This window comes from Podarcis filfolensis, assembly GCF_964270895.1.
Source record: "Podarcis filfolensis genome assembly, chromosome: 13".
In the NCBI taxonomy this organism is placed as follows: Eukaryota; Metazoa; Chordata; class Lepidosauria; order Squamata; family Lacertidae; genus Podarcis; species Podarcis filfolensis.
The window spans coordinates 45,560,107-45,579,373 of record NC_139615.1 but is presented as its reverse complement, the minus strand read 5'-3'; the positions used below and the strand labels follow the sequence as shown (position 1 = coordinate 45,579,373).

The following is a 19,267-nucleotide window of genomic DNA, read 5'->3' as shown; positions in this document are numbered from 1 at the left end:
TCAAGTATGCACACGCCAAGTTAATGCTGAATACATTTATTCTGGTACATGAACCACCATAGCAGGCTGTTCGAAGGCCGTGAAAATTTGTGTCCAAGGTTTTCTAGACTCGTCTACCCATGTGCTATCTGAAACCAAAGGGGGATATTGGTTGCCAGATGTGAAATATATTCAACCAACCAACCAACCAACCAACCAATCAAATGTCTTTACTGGTATCACATTATAAAACGTTTCAATTAACTGGAATAATTAAAAAGACGAGGGTTAGAAGGTTACACTATGGTTGTGTGCATTTGGATATCCAGGCATAGGCAAACTCAGCCCTCTAGATGTTTTTGGGACTACAACTCCCATCATCCCTAGCTAACAGGACCATTGGTCAGGGATGATGGGAATTGTAGTCTCAAAACATCTAGAGGGCCAAGTTTACCCACACCTTGCCTATTTCCCGAAAGGATAGTTCGTTGGGAATCCTTTGGGGTAAGATTGTGGCTATAAAGGAACCTACTAAAGCAGTAATAACTTTGTCCCGATCTGCCAGGAGAAACCTTCTTTGGCTTCTTCTTGGAGTTGTGGGCCAACATTTTGCTCAGCATCAGCTGGCGAAGTCTGCTGTGTAAAGGGCAATCTAAGAGAATATGGCCCATTGAATCAGGTACAGTGATACCTCAGGTTACAGACGCTTCAGGTTACAGACTCTGCTAACCCAGAAATAGTAACCCAGAAATAGCCGCGCCGCCGGAGCACGATTTCTGTTCTCATCCTGAAGCAAAGTTCTTAACCTGAAGCACTATTTCTGGGTTAGCAGAGTCTGTAACCTGAAGTGTATGTAACCTGAAGCGTATGTAACCCGAGGTACCACTGTACTTATTGACTGCAGGCACACAAACAGGCTTGAAATGGAATGTGTGAGAATCAGCCTTTGGATGAAATATATTGTTTTCTGCTCTCCCACCCCCTACAAGGCTATTTAAGCTTGCACATCAAACTCTTCAGTCTCAGCAAAACCAGTGGGTCCCTGGTGGTGAAGGTGGGTGCAGGTGGGTGCTGGTCTTGGGCTTAGATTTTTTGGCACCATTTATAAGGAAGCATGTTACGGACTGGTTACAATACCATCAGTTACATGAAATGTTTAAGTTACAGATAGGTAGCCGTGTTGGTCTGCCATAGTCAAAACAAAAAAAAATTTTTTCCTTCCAGTAGCACCTTAAAGACCAACTAAGTTAGTTCTTGGTATGAGCTTTCGTGCACCCCTTGCTTTTTCCTGTAAGACCTATTGCAGTCGTTAAGAGTCGCCAACAGGCTCATCACAGCTATCTGCCAATCACCCATTCCCACCACCCTTCTGAGTAATACCCCTCCCCACCTTCTCACTATATAGAAGGATCTGGCAACTTCTGTTTCAGTGTATCTGAAGAAGTGTGCATGCACACGAAAGCTCATACCAAGAACTAACTTAGTTGGTCTTTAAGGTGCTACTGGAAGGAAAAAAAAATTTTTTGTTATGAAATCTTTAAATTAAGCTAGAAATAATGGTTTTTTGGACCAAAGCTCACAACTGGAAAAAGAACTTCTACAAAACAAAGAGAAACTTTTGTCTAAAATGTATAATCTGTCATTAGAATGGGAAACAAAAGATGAGGTTGTTAAAGCCTCAATGACACACTGGGCGCTAGATATAGGACACAATATAGATTTTGACCTCTGGGAAAAACTCCGGAAAAGAAACTTGAAATCTACAGCATGTTATTCTTTGAAGGAGAACTACCTGAAAATGATTCACAGATGGTATTTAACTCCAAGTAGACTTGCTAAGATGTACAGGACAGAATCAGATAAGTGCTGGAGATTAAAAGAGGTGGAGGCAATGTTCTTTCAAATGTGGTGGACATGTAAAAGAGTAATAGGGAAAGAGCTATAATGAATTGGGGGGGGGAATGTTTAAAAGTACTTTCCTAAAAAATCCTTTCTGCAGGGGATAATTCAGACTGAAATTCCCAGGTGTCAGAAAAGGTTACCGTATCTGGCAAATAGAAGGGGAAGAAATGGAGGCAGTGAGAGATTTTACTTTCTTGGGCTCCATGATCACTGCAGATTAAGACGCCTGGATCTTGGGAGAAAAGCAATGACAAACCTATACAGCATCTTAAAAAGCAGAGATATCACCTTGCCAACAAAGGTCAGTATAGTAAAAGCTATGGTTTTGCCAGTAGTGATGTATGGAAGTGAGAGCTGGACCATAAAGAAGGCTGATCACCGAAGAACTGATGCTTTTGAATTATGTTGCTGGAGGAGACTCTTGAGAGTCCCATGGACTGCAAGAAGATCAAACCTATCCATTCTGAAGGAAATCAGCCCTGATTGCTCACTGGAAGGACAGATCCTGAAGCTGAGGCTCCAAGACTTTGGCCACCTCATGAGAAGAGAAGACTCCCTGGAAGAGACCCTGATGTTGGGGAAGATGGAGGGCACAAGGAGACGGGGACGTCAGAGGACAAGATGGTTGGACAGTGTTCTCGAAGCTACCAGCATGGGTTTGACCAAACTGCGGGAGGCAGTGGAAGACAGGAGTGCCTGGCGTTATCTGCTTCATGAGGTCACGCAGAGTTGGACATGACTAAACGACTAAACAACAACAACAACACAACTGCGGCCCACATTTTGTTAGCCCCAAAATGGAAAACGAGCGAGGTCCCAACCAAAGAAGAATGGCAACTTAAGCTGACAGAATATGCACAACTTGCAGATTTAACATACAGAATAAGAGAACAAGAAGAACATACGTTTAAAGAAGACTGGGAAGTGTGTATTGAATATATGGGAAATAATTGTGTACAGGTGAAAACACTGGCAGCATTAAGATAAATTCAACAGTGTAAATAAGTGCTGATGGATGCAATAATGGAATACTGATTGGTATAGTTTTTGTAAAATATGCAGGGATTTATGATATGTAAAATGAACCATGGAAAGAGAAGACGGGGAGTCATTGATATCTTAAGGATGTAAAACGAGTAGTTTAAACTGTAAAACAGAAAATTTAATACAATAGAGAGAGAGAAAGAGAGATTTGGCATCATTTTGAGGAGCAGGTTGGAGCGCAACTCAACAGCCAGTAGGGGAAGAGTTTGTTGCTTTGTTTGAGCCCACTGAGGTGTTTTTCTGAGCCTCCTTCAGCTTCAGAAAGGAAAGTTGGCTTCGCCTCTGTTTGCACAGCTGTTTGCTCACGGCTTTTTAATATGGGCGTTTCTTGGTGCCAAGACTGAGCCTCAGATTCACACACCAGGGGAAGGGAGGCGGTACACTAAACAACACGAAGTTGTACAGCCTTTGGGGTCCCCCTTTTCTTGGGGAAGTCGGAGGCTTACAGATACACACAGACATATTGGGGCATAATCAGGGTGTGTACACATCAAACATTTACAGCACATTTAGGAAAGACTTTCTCCCCTTCATGTCCCCTCCTCACACCAGGGCTGCCTGTGCCAAGAGAAGGAAGCATTTGCGTAAACCTGCAGGAAAGGGAGGGGGCAGCAGCACAGAAAAAAAAATGTGTCAATCTGCCACTGGATCGAATCACTGGAGATATTATAAGGTAAAGGGACCCCTGACCATTAGGTCCAGTCGTGACCGACTCTGGGGTTGCAGCGCTCATCTCGCTTTACTGGCCGAGGGAGCCGGTGTACAGCTTCCGGGTCATGTGGCCAGCATGACTAAGCCGCTTCTGGCGAACCAGAGCAGCGCACGTAAATGCTGTTTACCTTCCCGCTGGAGTGGTACCTATTTATCTACTTGCATTTTGACGTGCTTTCGAACTGCTAGGTTGGCAGGAGTAGGGACCGAGCAACGGGAGCTCATCCCGTCGCGGGGATTTGAACCGCCGACCTTGTGATTGGCAAGTCCCAGGCTCTGTGGTTTAACCCACAGCGCCACCCGCGTCCCCTGGATATATTATAACCATCTTCAAATATCTAAAGGGCCGTCGCATGGAAGGTGGAGCAAGCTTGTTTTCTCCTGCTCCGGTGGGTGGGACTCGAACCCATGGCTTCAAGTGACGAGAAAGGAGATTCTGACTAAACATCAGGAGGAGCTTTCTGACAGTGCGAGCTTTTTGACAGTGGATCAGACTCCCGCGAGAGGTGGCAGGCTCTGCTTCCCTGGAGATTTTTAAGCAGAGGTTGGATGGTCATTTGTCATGGGTGCTTTAGCTGAGATTCCTGCATCGCAGGGGGTTGGACTGGATGGCCCCTGAGGTCCCTTCCAACTCTATTATTGTATAGTTCTATAATTGCCTAGAGGAGCGGTGGGCTCTGCCTCTCTGGAAGTCTACAAGCAAAGGCTGGACAGCCACATGTTGGCAACAATCTAGCCTAAGAGAAAAGAGAAAAATAACTACCAAACTTTTAGAAGACATCTGAAGGCAGCCCTGTTTAGAGAACCTTTTAATGTTTAATAGGTTATTGTATTTTAGTGTTCTGTTGGAAGCCGCCCAGAGTGGCTGGGGAAACCCAGCCAGATGGGCGGGGTATAAATAATAAATTATTATTATTATTATTATTATTATTATTATTATTATTATTATTGGCTAGATCTGGTCGAAGACATTTTGGCACCTGTGGGGAACTACTGCAATGCGCTCTACGTGCGGCTACCTTTGAAGGTGACTCGGAAACTGCAATTAATCCAGCATGCGGCAGCTAGACTGGTGACTGGGAGCGGCCACCAAGACCATATAATACCGGTCCTGAAAGAGCTACATTGGCTCCCAGTACGTTTCTGAGCACAATTCAAAGTGTTGGTCCTGACCTTTAAAGCCCTAAACTGCCTCGGTCCAGTGTATCTGAAGGAGCATCTCCACCCCCATCGTTCAGCACGGACACTGAGGTCCAGCGCCGAGGGCCTTCTGGTGGTTCCCTCGCTGCGAGAAGTGAGGTTAAAGGGAACCAGGCAGAGGGCCTTCTGTGGCACCCGCCCTGTGGAACACCCTCCCACCAGATGCCAAGGAAATAAACAACTATCTGACTTTTAGAAGACATCTGAAGGCAGCCCTGTTTAGGGAAGTTTTTAATGTCTGATGCTGTATTGTTTTTAATATTCAGTTGGAAGCCGCCCAGAGTGGCTGGGGAAACCCAGCCAGATGGGCGGGCTATAAATAATAAATTATTATTATTATTATTATTATTATTATTATTATTATTATTAAACCACAAAATGGTGCCTCCCCGCTACCAGGGAAGAAGGAATAAAGATCTACACCAGGAACAAGGGGGGAATAAAGATCTGCATTGGGAACAAGGCTGGGAGGAGTCCAGCAGCATGTCCTGTTTGCCAAGAGATTTAGAGATGGCATGGGATGGGGGGCTGATGAGGAAGTGACAGATTCAGCCTCCAAGAAGCATGCAGGCTTCGATTGGCTGGCTAAACCAGCTGAGGGTAGCTCATGGGATGGGACTTAGTCAATAGAGAGGCCAACGCTGGACAGCTACTCCCTTCACCCCACACACCAAGGGTTTGAGACACAGGTGAGAGCTGAGTGCAGCGTGGGGACCAAGGTGGACAAATGACCCCAGACGGAGCACAATGTGTCCCTCAGCAGAGGTACTAACACCCCATATATATACATACATATTCAGCGTATACAGTGTTACCTTGGGTTACAGATGCTTCAGGTTACAGACGCTTCAGGTTACAGACTCTGCTAACCCAGAAACAGTTCCTCAGGTTAAGAACTTTGCTTCAGGATGAGAACAGAAATTGTGTGGCGGCAGCGTGGCGGCAGCGGGAGGCCCCATTAGCTAAAGTGGTACCTCAGGTTAAGAACAGTTTCAGGTTAAGAATGGACCTCCAGAACTAATTACCATATTTTTCGCTCTATAAGATGCACCAGACCGTAAGACGCACCTAGTTTTTGGAAGAGGAAAACAAGAAAAAAAATTCTGAATCCCAGAAGCCAGGACAGCAAGTGGGATCGCTGCGCAGTGATCCCGCTTGCTGTCCTGCCTTATGGGATAGCCGCGCGCAGCCTCTACCGGGCAAGTGGAGACTTCATCCCCTGTCCGAGAGAGGCTGCGCGCGGCTATCCCATAAGCCAGGACATAAGCCCTTCTCCCTCCTTGGGGAAAAGCCCCCAAGAGCCGCACACACGCTCCACGCGGCTCTTTAAAGGGAGCGCTGAGCAGAGCCTGCCGCCTGCATTCGCCCCATAAGACGCACACGCATTTCCCCTTACTTTTTAGGAGGGGGAAAGTGCATCTTATAGAGCGAAAAATACAGTACGTTCATAACCCGAGGTACCACTGTATAATAATGAAGAAAAGAGAAGAAAGGGAAATAAACTATGCCCAGGGATGAATTCCAGTCTACACTCACTTCCTCCCACAATTCAGTGAAATTATTACACGCCCAGAGAGAAAACATCACAGAATTTGAATGCCCAGTCCAGCACAAAACAGAGTTTCCCTCTAGATCACCAACTCGTATCTCTAACTGCTCCTGCCAATGCAGAGCTCTGCACATCCATCACTCTCTCCCCCAGAGCCTATGAAATGCGGGCAGTAGGTGTCAAGACCAATCCATGTTTCCTAGTTCATTGAATAAGGCACAACTATTCAGAGGAGGAATCTAGCACGCAACCCTCCCCCAGGCCACCTTTTAGTTATGCATTAATTTTTCCAGCTATAGAGATTCTCCAGAGCCTGCTGTAACCAGCTCTCTCCTGTTAATCGACTCGAATCTCTCCAGTATCCAGCCAATTCCAGTCTGGCAGCAATAAGCTGAAACGCTATTCAAACAGGATTTTAATGTGATTAAATTGCTAGATCCTCGTGCCAGTCAATAAAGCTGCGGCCTTTTTCACATTCCGATATGCTAAGTCTAGTCTCTTCATTCCTCGTCTGTCTGCATTGCTGCCTGCAATGATGCGGCTCACCCCTCAGCGCCGCCTCCTGGGCAATGCAGAAGAAGCTGACAAAATTATTCAAGGAGGAAGGAAAAGCCAGAGAAAGACCTTTGCCTGCCTGAAAGAGTCAAAGGTGTTTTGAAAAAAACGGATGGCGCAAGCACTCACTGTTAACTCTGGTTTGGCAGGTTTTGTAGTTGTTTCAAGACCTCTGTTTAACCAGAGGTAACATTGGGACAAAAGAATTTGCAATGGCTGTTGTCGCTGCAGGTCTGTCACTCCGCATTTTTAAAAATATTTCGAATATTGTGCTTTTATTTCCAACTGTATCTCTTAGGTGACTTGCTGAACACGAAGGTGCAACAGATGCAGGTTGCAAACAAGTAACTTCTCTGAGACTTTCAAGTCCCTCTCCTTGTCTCCAGTCAGACCAAGGTAACCTCGCAATGGAATTTCCCCAGGATTCAGGAAATGCATACAGGAAAAAACAACAGTGTGTGGCAGCAGCGTGTGTGATGGAAGAGGTGGAGCCAGAGAGAACAGCTGCAACGGAAAGCAAGCCACTGAACCAAAACAGGGCAAGAATGAGACTGACAAACACCAGCAGCTTCTCACCAGATTAAATTCAGGATAGGCTTTTGTTCCTTTTGTAATATATAGGTTGGTGACAGGAGTGGAATATTTTAGTGCAGTCATGCCTTGGGTTACAGACACTTCAGGTTGCACGTTTTCAGGTTAAGGACACGTCGAAACTTGGAAGTACTGGAACGGGTTACTTCCGGGTTTCAACGCATGCGCAGAAGTGCTAAATCGCACTTTGTGCATGCGCAGAAGCGCCAAATCGCAGCCCGCGCATGCGCAGATGCGGCGCAGCGGGTTGCGAACGTTCCTCCTGCACAAATCACGTTCTCAACCTGAGCGTCCACTGTACAGTGGTACCTCGGGTTACATATGCTTCAGGTTACATACGCTTCAGGTTACAGACTCCGCTAACCCAGAAATAGTGCTTCAGGTTAAGAACTTTGCTTCAGGATGAGAACAGAAATCGTGCTCCGGCGGTGCGGCAGCAGCAGGAGGCCCCATTAGCTAAAGTGGTGCTTCGGGTTAAGAACAGTTTCAGGTTAAGAACAGACCTCTGGAACGAATTAAGTACTTAACCCAAGGTACCACTGTACAAGTTATTCAGCAAAGGAGGTGGCTTGCTCATATTTTTATGTCTCCGTTTCTGATCTCTGCGCTGCTAGTTTGCAAATAAGCAAAAAGAACAAACAGGAGCCTTAGGCTATGTACACATTATCTGCTTAAAGCTCCTGGAAAGAGGGGCTGGATGTTCAGCCACTCTGAGAATTGTAGCTCTTAGCAAATGACAATTCCTAGGATTCTTTAGGGAAAGCCAGGCGTGTGCAAAGTGGAATGATACTGCTTTGAATGGATCGTGCAAGTGGGTCCTAAGTTTAATCTGAAAGGCATCACTACATAAGAGATCTAACAGGGGCTTACGAGTTTCCAACCAAACAGGATCTTCGTTGTCCAACTTCTCCATTGACTCGTAGGAGCGATTTAGGGTCACTTCTTGTGCTCTGCTGTCATTCACGACTGTATTCATTTCCTCTTCTTTCCTCTGTCATACAAAGTATTTTGTTTAGTGTGAACCTATCTACTTCCTGCATGGCAATCATATTTACAGGTAATGGGCAGTTCAGCAATCCCTCTGATAAGGGTCATAAACTTCTTCTAATAAGGTGATTGGCAGATGAGTCGACAAAAGCTTTAGTCACCGATCAAAATTTGTCGCCTGACTAATCTTTAGGGCCAAGGGACACAGTTGAGCAACCATGTACATGAGCCTTTGCCCAACTCAATGATTCAGAAATGCAACAGGATGCTCGAATATCTTTCCCCTTGAGCTGCACTTTTAATGGCAGACGTCTGGCAAATAAAACATGGTCCCTCCAACATGATTCCTCCAACATGCTGTGGTTGCGAACGACCAGCATCCCTACCCCACTGACCATGCAAGCTGGGGCTGAGGGGAGGTACTGTAATAACCTCTGGCCAACAACATGTTGGCTATCCCTGAAATAAGGGATAATTTCCAGTTTTAGATGGACAGGTTTATCCAGGCATGCTTGGCGGGGACATGGGATAGGGCCTTCTTGGTGGCTGCTCCCAAATTTGGAGATTCTCTCCCGAGAGAAGCTAGACTGGCTCCCTCCTTGCTGTCTTTCCTTCCTCTGGAAGCTGAAGACTTTCCTGTTCCAATAGACTCTTGGAAACGGAATGCTTTTAACGAGGGGGCTGGTGCTGGGCTGTTTTGATTGTGTTTGTCTGTCTGTTACAAACATACACACGAGTTTTAATTCTATCCGTGTTTAATTCTTTTTTAATGATTGTGTTTTTTCTCTTAATCTTTTTAGCTGTTCTTATTTTTATCAGTCAGCTGCCTCAATCCCTGTCGGGGAAGATAAATATGTAATATCTAATCAGCAGCTGCATTGCAGGGGGTTGGAAAACCCTTCCAACTCTACAGTTCTAGGATTCTAGGATTCTATTCTGCAAACAAATGAAACCACTCCAGATACAAAGGATTTGGTGACAGATAACATTATAAAAAGGTAAAGGTACCCCTGCCCGTACGGGCCAGTCTTGACAGACTCTAGGGTTGTGCGCCCATCTCACTTAAGAGGCCGGGGGCCAGGGCAGCCCGAGGACACTTCCGAGCTTTTACCCACAGCGCCACCCGCGTCCCGATAACATTATAAGATTTCTTTAAAACTATAGATTAAGTGGCAGCTTTGCTCTCAGGGTGCACATATAAACATGAGCGCACACACACACACACACACACACACACACTGTCTGGTCAACAGATTTTGTGGGTTATTGGGTATACTACAAAACTAGTTTATTAAACTGGATAATGGAATGAACACACCATGGGGCATTATGCCTTTCATACGCCACTTTTAATGGCAATTTTGCAAAAGCTATAGCTTGGCACCAACTGCTGAGGATGTTGGGAGATACCTGTCCCCATTCCATGTCTATTAGTTGCTATGGTCTACTACAGAGGTCAGCAAACTTTTTCAGCAGGGGGCCAGTCCACTGTCCCTCAGACCTTGTGGGGGGCCAGACTATATTTTTTTGGGGGGGGGGAATGAACGAATTCCTATGTCACTGAGACCACATAACACCGGTCTTGAAAGACCTACATTGGCTCCCAGTAGGTTTCCCAGCACAATTCAAAGTGCTGACCTTTAAAGCCCTAAACGGCCTCAGCCCAGTATACCGGAAGGAGCGTCTCCACCCCCATCGTTCAGCCTGGACACTGAGGTCCAGCTCCGAGGGCCTTCTGGCGGTTCCCTCACTGCAAGAAGCAAAGCTACAGGGAACCAGGCAGAGGGCCTTCTCAGTAGTGGCACCCGCCCTGTGGAACACCCTCCCATCAGATGTCAAAGAGATAAACAACTACCTGACAATTTAGAAGACATCTGAAGGCAGCCCTCTTCAGGGAAGTTTTTAATGTGTGACATTTTAATGTATTTTTAATCTTTGTTGGAGGCCGCCCAGAGTGGCTGGGGAAACCCAGCCAGATGGGCGGGGTACAAATAAAAATTATTATAATAATAATTATTATTATTATTACTATGCCCCACAAATAACCCAGAGATGCATTTTAAATAAAAGCACACATTCTACTCATGTAAAAACACGCTGATTCCCAGACCGTCCGTGGGCCAGATTTAGAAGGTGAATGGGCCAGATCCTGCCCCCGGGCCTTCGTTTGCCTACCCATGGTCTACTAAGTGTGAGAAGCTAGTCTGTTCCAGGGCTTCTGCTACTTCTTTAAACGAAAGCGGAAATCTCTGAGAAGTGGCCTCGCCCCAAAATCCTGCAATGGCTGAGCACTGAGCATTGACATGATTTACCTCCATCGTGGAGCAGGCTAGTTTTCTGGTTTGCTAAATGTGCAGCATCCCAATTTAAGGGCCTTGGGGTGGGGGGTGTTTAAGATCACACTGGTCTCATGAGTTGATTTGCATTCAGAAGCATGGCTTATATCTCTAGGCGATTCCTACAACTCTACAATTCCATGATTCTGAGACCAGGAGACAACAGAGAATACAGGCAAAATGCAGTTGCTTCCATAAACCCACACTGTTTCCTTACCTGCCGCAAGACGTACTTCCTTGAATGATTGATAGAGTCTGCCAGCATCTGTTCTATACCTCTTGGCTTACTGGTGGGAGCCTAAAACCCAACCAAACAGAAAAACAGGATTGTAAGCTTTTCACACCCTGACTCCAAACACAATCTAATTGTGTTCCAAAACATACAGGATGAAGAATCACGCACAGTCAAGATCAGAATTCTTGAATTTTCAGGCCCACAGAGGAGATACATATTTTGCTTCACAGCGGTGTAACAGAATGGAGAGAGTGTAAAATGAGGGAGACCTGGGTTCAAATCCTCACTCGCTTGTGAAGCTCACAGGGAGATTTTCAGCCAGTCACTATTGCTCAGTCTAGCATACCTCACCCAAGTTACAGTGGAACCTCGGGTTGCGAACGTGATCCATGCGGGAGGCACGTTCGCAACCTGCAACGTTTGCAACCCGCAGCGCCACGTCTGCGTACATGCAGGTAGCAATTTGGTGCTTCTGCGCATGCGCAAAGCACGATTTAGTGGGTCTGCGCGTGCGTGAGCGCCGAAACCCGGAAGTAACCTGTTCTGGTACTTCCAGGTTTGGCGTGGTGCGCAACCTGAAAATGCATAACCTGAAGCGTCTGTAAGCCGAGGTACCACTGTATTATGAATTAATGTACCAAAATGGCTTTTAAGCAGTTTACAAGTATAAAATCAATCTTCAAAGCCACACATAATGAAAATATACCAAAAGAACCCACCCCAGTTTAAAGGTATAACCATTAAAACAGTTCAACTAGGACAAGGAAGTTCAAATTCAGGGGAATTCTTGCCTAAACAGGTGTGTCTTCAAGAGCAGGCAGAATGCCAAAACTGATGGGGCATCTCACATTTCTGTAGACTTGTTGTTGTTTAGTCGTTTAGTCGTGTCCGACTCTTCGTGACCCCATGGACCAGAGCACACCAGGCACTCCTGTCTTCCACTGCCTCCCGCAGTTTGGTCAAACTCATGTTGGTAGCTTCGAGAACACTATCCAACCATCTCGTCCTCTGTCGTCCCCTTCTCCTTGTGCCCTCCATCTTTCCCAACATCAGGGTCTTTTCCAGGGAGTCTTCTCTTCTCATGAGGTGGCCAAAATATTGGAGCCTCAGCTTCACGATCTGTCCTTCCATTGAGCACTCAGGGCTGATTTCCTTCAGAATGGTTAGGTTTGATCTTCTTGCAGTCCATGGGACTCTCAAGAGTCTCCTCCAGCACCATAATTCAAAAGCATCAATTCTTCAGCGATCAGCCTTCTTTATGGTCCAGCTCTCACTTCCATACATTACTACTGGGAAAACCATAGCTTTTACTATACGGACCTTTGTTGGCAAGGTGATGCCTCTACTTTTTAAGATGCTGTTCTGTAGACTAGGGGGTGATCAAAGGCTTGATTACCCATTTCCTTCCAAGGTAAGGGGAAGTGACATAGCTAAGCCTGGCAGGACAGCTTACTCTATGGCATTAACCCCTTCATGCATTCATTGGACTTAAGCACGTTGGTGATACGAGACTGGTTATCCCACAAAATCACCCTTCCACAAAGATGGCGAAGTGCAGAACTTAGTCATAGAAAAATGCTCTCCTGCATCTAGGAATATTTAATGTTGCGAAAAACATAGCAGATCCATAGTCACCGCTAAGTTGTAGACCAAAGTACTAATGTGGTGAGCAAGTCCCATTTCCCAGAGCTAATTGTGCAAGTGAAGATCTAAAAGTGTGTTTAATGAAGCCAACTGCTTTTTTTAACCCAAGGTGCAGAAGAAGGGCCAGTGACTAGTTACCACATTTGACCTTCAAATTCTGATTTAAGCACCTCAGTCAATGCAGTAAGGAGAGCTCCCAACCTCCTGCCTGGTGACCAACCTACTTAACAAACATTCCTTCCCATTACATATTAACACAGAGACAGACTCGTTCAGCTCTCAAAACTTTTAAGCGAAAACTCGGCAGGGAGTAAATTACTTGCTCTCTCTCTTTAAAAAAAAAATTTTAAAAAATTATTAAAGTTTTAAAGGTTACAAAAAGAAAAAGTAAAAACACCATATTAAACAAAAACAAAACAACACGTCACAATAAGGAAAAAAGAAAAAAAGAAAGAAAAAGAACGAAGAAAAAAACAAGAAAAATAAAATCCATTAAAAAACACAGCGGAACTTATTTTTCATTTGCTTGTTTCCTTGACCTCCTCGCACCTCCCTTTTTTGTATTCTAGTTCGGTTAACTATTTCAGCAAATCCTTTCCATCTTTTCCAATTTTTGTCCTGTAATTTATCTTAATATAATGTAACTTTACTTTCCCTCCTTTCACCAATTTACAGTCTGTTTTTTCCTAAACCTTTATACCATTTCTGCTAAAACCACATAACTTCATTCCAACATCCTTCTAACATTCATTAATTTTACAATGTTTCTGTAGATAGTCTTTAAATTTCTTCCAACCTTCCTCCACCGACTCTTCTCCCTGGTCTCGGATTCTGCCAGTCATTTCCGCCAGTTCCATGTAGTCCATCACCTTCATCTGCCATTCTTCCCAGGTGGGTAGATCTTGTGTCTTCCAGTACTTTGCAATAAGTATTCTTGCTGCTGTTGTAGCATACATAAAGAAAATTCTATCCTTCTTTGGCACCAATTGGCCGACTATGCCCAGGAGAAAGGCCTCTGGTTTCTTCAGAAAGGTATATTTAAATACCTTTTTCATTTCATTATAGATCATCTCCCAGAAAGTCTTAATCCTTGGGCATGTCCACCAAAGGTGAAAGAATGTGCCTTCAGTCTCTTTGCATTTCCAACATTTATTATCGGGCAAATGATAGATTTTTGCAAGCTTGACTGGTGTCATGTACCACCTGTAGATCATTTTCATAATATTCTCTCTTAAGGCATTGCATGCCGTAAACTTCATACCTGTGGTCCATAACTGTTCCCAGTCAGCCATCATAATGTTATGTCCAACATCTTGTGCCCATTTAATCATAGCAGATTTCACCGTTTCATCCTGGGTGTTCCATTTCAACAGCAAGTTATACATTATTGACAAGTTCTTAATTTTGGGATCTAGCAGTTCTGTTTCCAATTTTGATTTTTCCACCTGGAAGCCAATTTTTTTGTCCAAATTATATGCCTCCATTATCTGGTAATAATGAAGCCAATCTCGCACTCTATTTTTTAATTTTTCAAAACTTTGCAGTTTTAATCTGTCTCCCTCTTGTTCCAAAATTTCCCAATATTTCGGCCATTTGGCCTCCATATTGAGCTTTTTCTGAGCCTTCGCTTCCATTGGTGACAACCACCTTGGGGTTTTATTTTCAAGCAAGTCCTTATATCTTATCCAGACATTGAACAGTGCTTTTCTGACAATATGGTTTTTAAACGCTTTATGTGCTTTGACCTTATCATACCACAAGTATGCATGCCACCCAAATACATTGTTAAAACCTTCTAAATCCAGCACGTCAGTGTTTTCAAGAAGCAGCCATTCTCTCAGCCAGCAAAAAGCGGCTGATTCATAATAAAGTTTTAAGTCTGGCAGGGCAAATCCACCTCTTTCTTTAGCATCAGTTAATATCTTAAATTTTATTCGAGGCTTCTTGCCCTGCCAGACAAATCTAGAAATATATCTCTGCCACTTCTTGAAACACTCCATTTTATCCAAAATTTGCAATGTTTGAAACAAAAACAGCATCCTTGGCAATACATTCATTTTTATCACAGCAATTCGGGCCTAGCAATGATAGCTTCAGATTTGACCATATTTCTAAATCCTTTTTCACTTCCTTCCAACATTTCTCATAATTATCCTTAAATAAATTCACGTTCTTGGCAGTCATATTAACCCCTAGGTATTTCACTTTCTTAACCAGTGTTAATCCTGTCTCCTTCTGAAACCTCTCTCTCTCAGTCACTGTTAGATTTTTCTCTAGAACCTTAGTTTTCATCTTATTCAACTTAAATCCCGCTACTTGTCCAAATTCTTGGATCAGTTCCAGTACTCTTTTAGTACTAGATTCTGGCTCCTGTAATGTCAATACCAGATCATCAGCAAATGCTTTCAATTTGTACTGTTTAGCTCCGAGTTGTATACCTTTAACCAATTGGTCCCTTCTAATCATGTTTAAGAGAACCTCCAGGACCGATATAAAAAGCAATGGAGAGATTGGGCAACCTTGTCGTGTTCCTTTGTCTATCTTAAATTCTTCCGTCACTACATTATTCACAATTAATTTAGCCTTTTGTTCTGAATAAATTGCACCTATACCGTTCCCAAAACCTTGACCAACTTCCATCCCCTGTAAATTCATCTTCATGAAACTCCAAGAAATATTATCAAAGGCTTTCTCCGCGTCCACAAATATCAAAACTGCTTTGGTGTTAATATTCACTTGTAATTTTTCTAAAATGTTAATTATGTTCCTCGTATTGTCAGACAAGTGTCTACCCGGGAGAAAGCCCGCTTGATCTTTATGAATTTCTTCTACTAGTACCTTTTTTAGTCTTTTAGCCAAAATATCTGCAAAAATTTTATAATCCACATTAAGCAAAGATATCGGGTGGTAGTTCTTAAGCTGTGTCTTCTCAGACTCTGTTTTCGATATAAGTGTAATATAAGCTTCCTTCCACAACTCTGGTGCCTTTTTCCCTTCCAATATTTCATTACAGACTTCCTTTAAGGGTTGTACTAACCATTCTTTCAGGGATCTATAATATCTTGAAGTCAAACCATCCGGTCCTGGAGATTTGCCTAGTTGCATGTTCTGGATGGCCCATAAATTACTTGCTCTCAAGCAAGAAATATTACAGTGAATCCAACTTCATTCACAGTTGCGTTCGTACTGCGAGTCCTTGGGGCACCCCACAATTGCCTAACCTTGGCTTCCATAGGTTCAGGTGTGATAGGAATTTTATGGTCTTAGATATAGGGTAATGTTCATAAGTTACCAACCAAGCACGTACATAGATCAGCACAGGAAGGCCAACCTGGAACCATTTTGATTCCTAAACTGAGCAAATGTTTTCTCTGCAAGGTCAAAGTGGGAAACCTCCCCATTGTCTCTTTCCTCACAAATCCTGTCTTGAGGGCACATTTAAGATACGAATAGGGTGTGAGCCTGTGACATGGCCCAGGAACTAAGTATTTATCATTACAAAAGACTGGCCAGGCTCCCCAGGAAATCCAATCAAGTAACCTGCTAGACAGGAGATAAACAACGACAGTAGAAAAAACAACATTCAAATTTCTGTTTAGACCACCTTTTTGTGATATAGGTATGATGTATCTGGGGGGTGGTCTTAGGTTACACCCCTTCTGTGATGTATGTATGATGTTTCTAGGGGTGGTCTTGATCTACAGGGTGGCAATTTCAAAAGTCCATATAAGGCCTTGCGTGCCATTGTTCTGGGTTCCTCCTCCTCTCCTGCGGGTGAGGGGAGCACCCTGTTGCAACAGATCAATAAAGATCAGGCTTACTAGCTGCTTTGCTTCTCAATATTCTCTGGTTGGCCTGTTATTTTCTCCTACCAACAGGGAACCTATGTAAGGACTCTATATGGGCTCTTGGATACCCCATAAAGGAAAAAGGCAATTTTTATTTACAACACAGGTCAGGGATCACAAGCAAAAGACTTCAGCCAGGAGACTGAAGCAAGACAGTGGCCAGTAGGCCTGATCTTTATTGTTGCAACAAGACTTCCAACTACCACTTGGAAGAAGCACGAGAGAAGCCCCGAACAAAGGCTGCCCCCCTTTCTTACAATTTCCCCAATTTCCGCCCTCCCTTCCCCACAGGTGGGTGGGGTTTGTGGCACCGAGCAGGGGCTCACCTGGGTGGGTGCCTCCCACCTGTTTGGGCTGGCCTTTGACCCGCCTTTGGCCAGAAAAACCAAAAGAGGCTTGGACAAAGGGGTCAGCCTCTTTTCTTTAGCCTTTGCCCCACCCCCGGCCAGCCGGCCATTGTCCTCCCTGGCCGAGGGCGGGTCAAAGGCCAGCCCAAACAGGTGGGAGGTACCTGCCCAGGTGAGCCCCCACTCGGTGCCGCAAAACCCGCCCACCTGTGGGGAAGAGAGGGTGGAAATTGTCACAACTATGATATAAACTGGGAGGGGGTCTTCTGACAGATACCTGAGCACCAGCCAGGCTTACCCTTTCCCTCACATGACCTCCAGATTCCAATCTTTAGGTGAAACAAGGGAAAGTATTTACATTTTTTTTTAAGAAGATATTTATTAAGATTTTCCATTTTATACAAACCATGAAGAAAAAGAAAAAAGGAAAAAAATTAAAAAGAAAAAATATTAAAAACACATAAATTTCATATCTTATTTTTCAATAACATATTTCCCTGACCTCCTCATGCCTCCCCTTCTTGTATTCCAGTTCAAATTGTTCATCCAGCAAATCCTTATCTCATAGCATTACAGCTAAAAACCTTATTTTCTATCCATCTTCTTAAATTATTGTAACTTATACTTTAACTTATGTACAAAAAAGAACTATTTTTTCATATTCTTTTGTACCATTACAGCTGATAACCCCTTAATTTCAATCCAACATCACTCAGTATTCCTTAATGTTACCATATTTTTGCAAATAGTCTTTGAATTTCTTCCATTCTTCTTCTGCCGATTCTTCTCCCTGGTCACGGATTCTGCCAGTCAATTCTGCCAGTCCCATAAAGTCAATCAATTTCGTCTGCCATTCTTCCAGAGTGGGAACATTTTCCTGTTTCCCCAGCCAAGTTAAACACACCCTTTGTCTTGACTGAGACCCCAATCCATTGAGGTTGGGTTTGGATTGTTCTTGGAATGACGACCTGTCTAGCACTCTGGTGCCAGGATGCCAGTGATTATCACCCACTCACTTCAGGGATCACACTAAACAACAACAACACTTCAGGGATTATGGATGCCCCTACCCATGTCCCGGGACGCGGGTGGTGATGTGGGTTAAACCATAGAGCCTAGGACTTGCCAATCAGAAGGTCGGCGGCTTGAACCCCTACAACGGAGTGAGCTCCCGTTGCTCGGTCCCTGCTCCTGCCAACCTAGCAGTTCGAAAGCACCTCAAAGTACAAGTAGATAAATAGGTACTGCTCCGGCGGGAAGGTAAACGGTATTTCCGTGCGCCGCTCTGGTTCACCAGAAGTGGCTTAGTCATTGTGCTGGTCCAGGGGGAGGTTACCGTGGGGCGAGGTCCAGGACCTGAGTCGAGGGTCGGCAGGCAGACCTCCATGGGCGAAGCGGGGTCCACAGCGAGGAGCCGGGCAAGGACAGGAACTCTGAGGGAACAGGACTGGGTGCTGGCCGAAACAGCTCTTCAACGCCGTTGCTCCCGCAACCTGGGACCGGGCTGACTGGCCTTTATCTTCTCTGAGGCCAGGGGCGGTCCCGGCCCACAGGTGACCTGCCTCTCCTGGCCTTAAGGCGAGCACTCCTCCTGGGAGAAACCAGTTCGCTCCGCCTCTCTGCCCTGAGCTTCTGCAGCTCAGGAGAGGCCGGTGGGTTACTGGACCCAGGGGGAGACTCACTTTCCCCTGACAGGGCTGGGAGAGGTGCACCTGTAGGCAATGTGTCCTCAATCGCCTCCGGAGCCAGAGTGGATTCACCTGGTGCCTGCTCCTGAGGATCCGGCACAGGTGCAGGCGCTTCAGAATCAAGGCCCTGCCCCAGCTCAGCCGGCCCTGGAGGCGGGGACTCCTGTGCAGGCTGGGACTCCTCCGGTTCAGCCTCTGAATCTGATTCCCAGGCCATCACAGTCATACTGGCCACATGACCCGGAAGCTGTACGCTGGCTCCCTTGGCCAGTAAAGCGAGATGAGCACCGCAACCCCAGAGTCGGCCACGACTGAACGTAATGGCCCTTTACCTTTTACCCATGTCCCAAGCTCCTCCCCTGCTAGCCATTTTCCTTCTGAGTAGAACAATGTTGGAATGGTGTACCTTGGGTTAAGAACTTAATTTATTCTGGAGGTCCATTCTTAACCTGAAACTGTTCTTAACCTGAGGTACCACTTTAGCTAATGGTGCCTCCTACTGCCGCTGTTGCGTGATTTCTGTTCTCATCCTGAAGCAAAGTTCTTAACGCGAGGTGCTATTTCTGAGTGAGCGGAGTCTGTAACCTGAAGTGTCTGTAACCCGAGGTACCACTGTAAATCCGTCACTGGAGTGATTTTATATTCTAAAGT

The 19,267-nt window shown here is 45.0% G+C and overlaps 1 protein-coding gene across 1 annotated transcript in view; it reads right to left on the bottom strand.

Moving 5' to 3' along the window:
• Window positions 1-19,267, bottom strand: part of SH2D4A (SH2 domain containing 4A) — a 34,699-nt gene that overhangs the window by 8,216 nt on the left and 7,216 nt on the right. The window contains exons 3-5 of the mRNA XM_083584520.1: window positions 17,080-17,135; window positions 11,072-11,152; window positions 8,402-8,522 (exon numbers count right to left, since the gene is read on the bottom strand). Of these exons, the coding sequence (XP_083440646.1) occupies window positions 8,402-8,522; window positions 11,072-11,152; window positions 17,080-17,135 (258 nt within the window). The remainder of the gene's footprint in view (window positions 1-8,401; window positions 8,523-11,071; window positions 11,153-17,079; window positions 17,136-19,267) is intronic.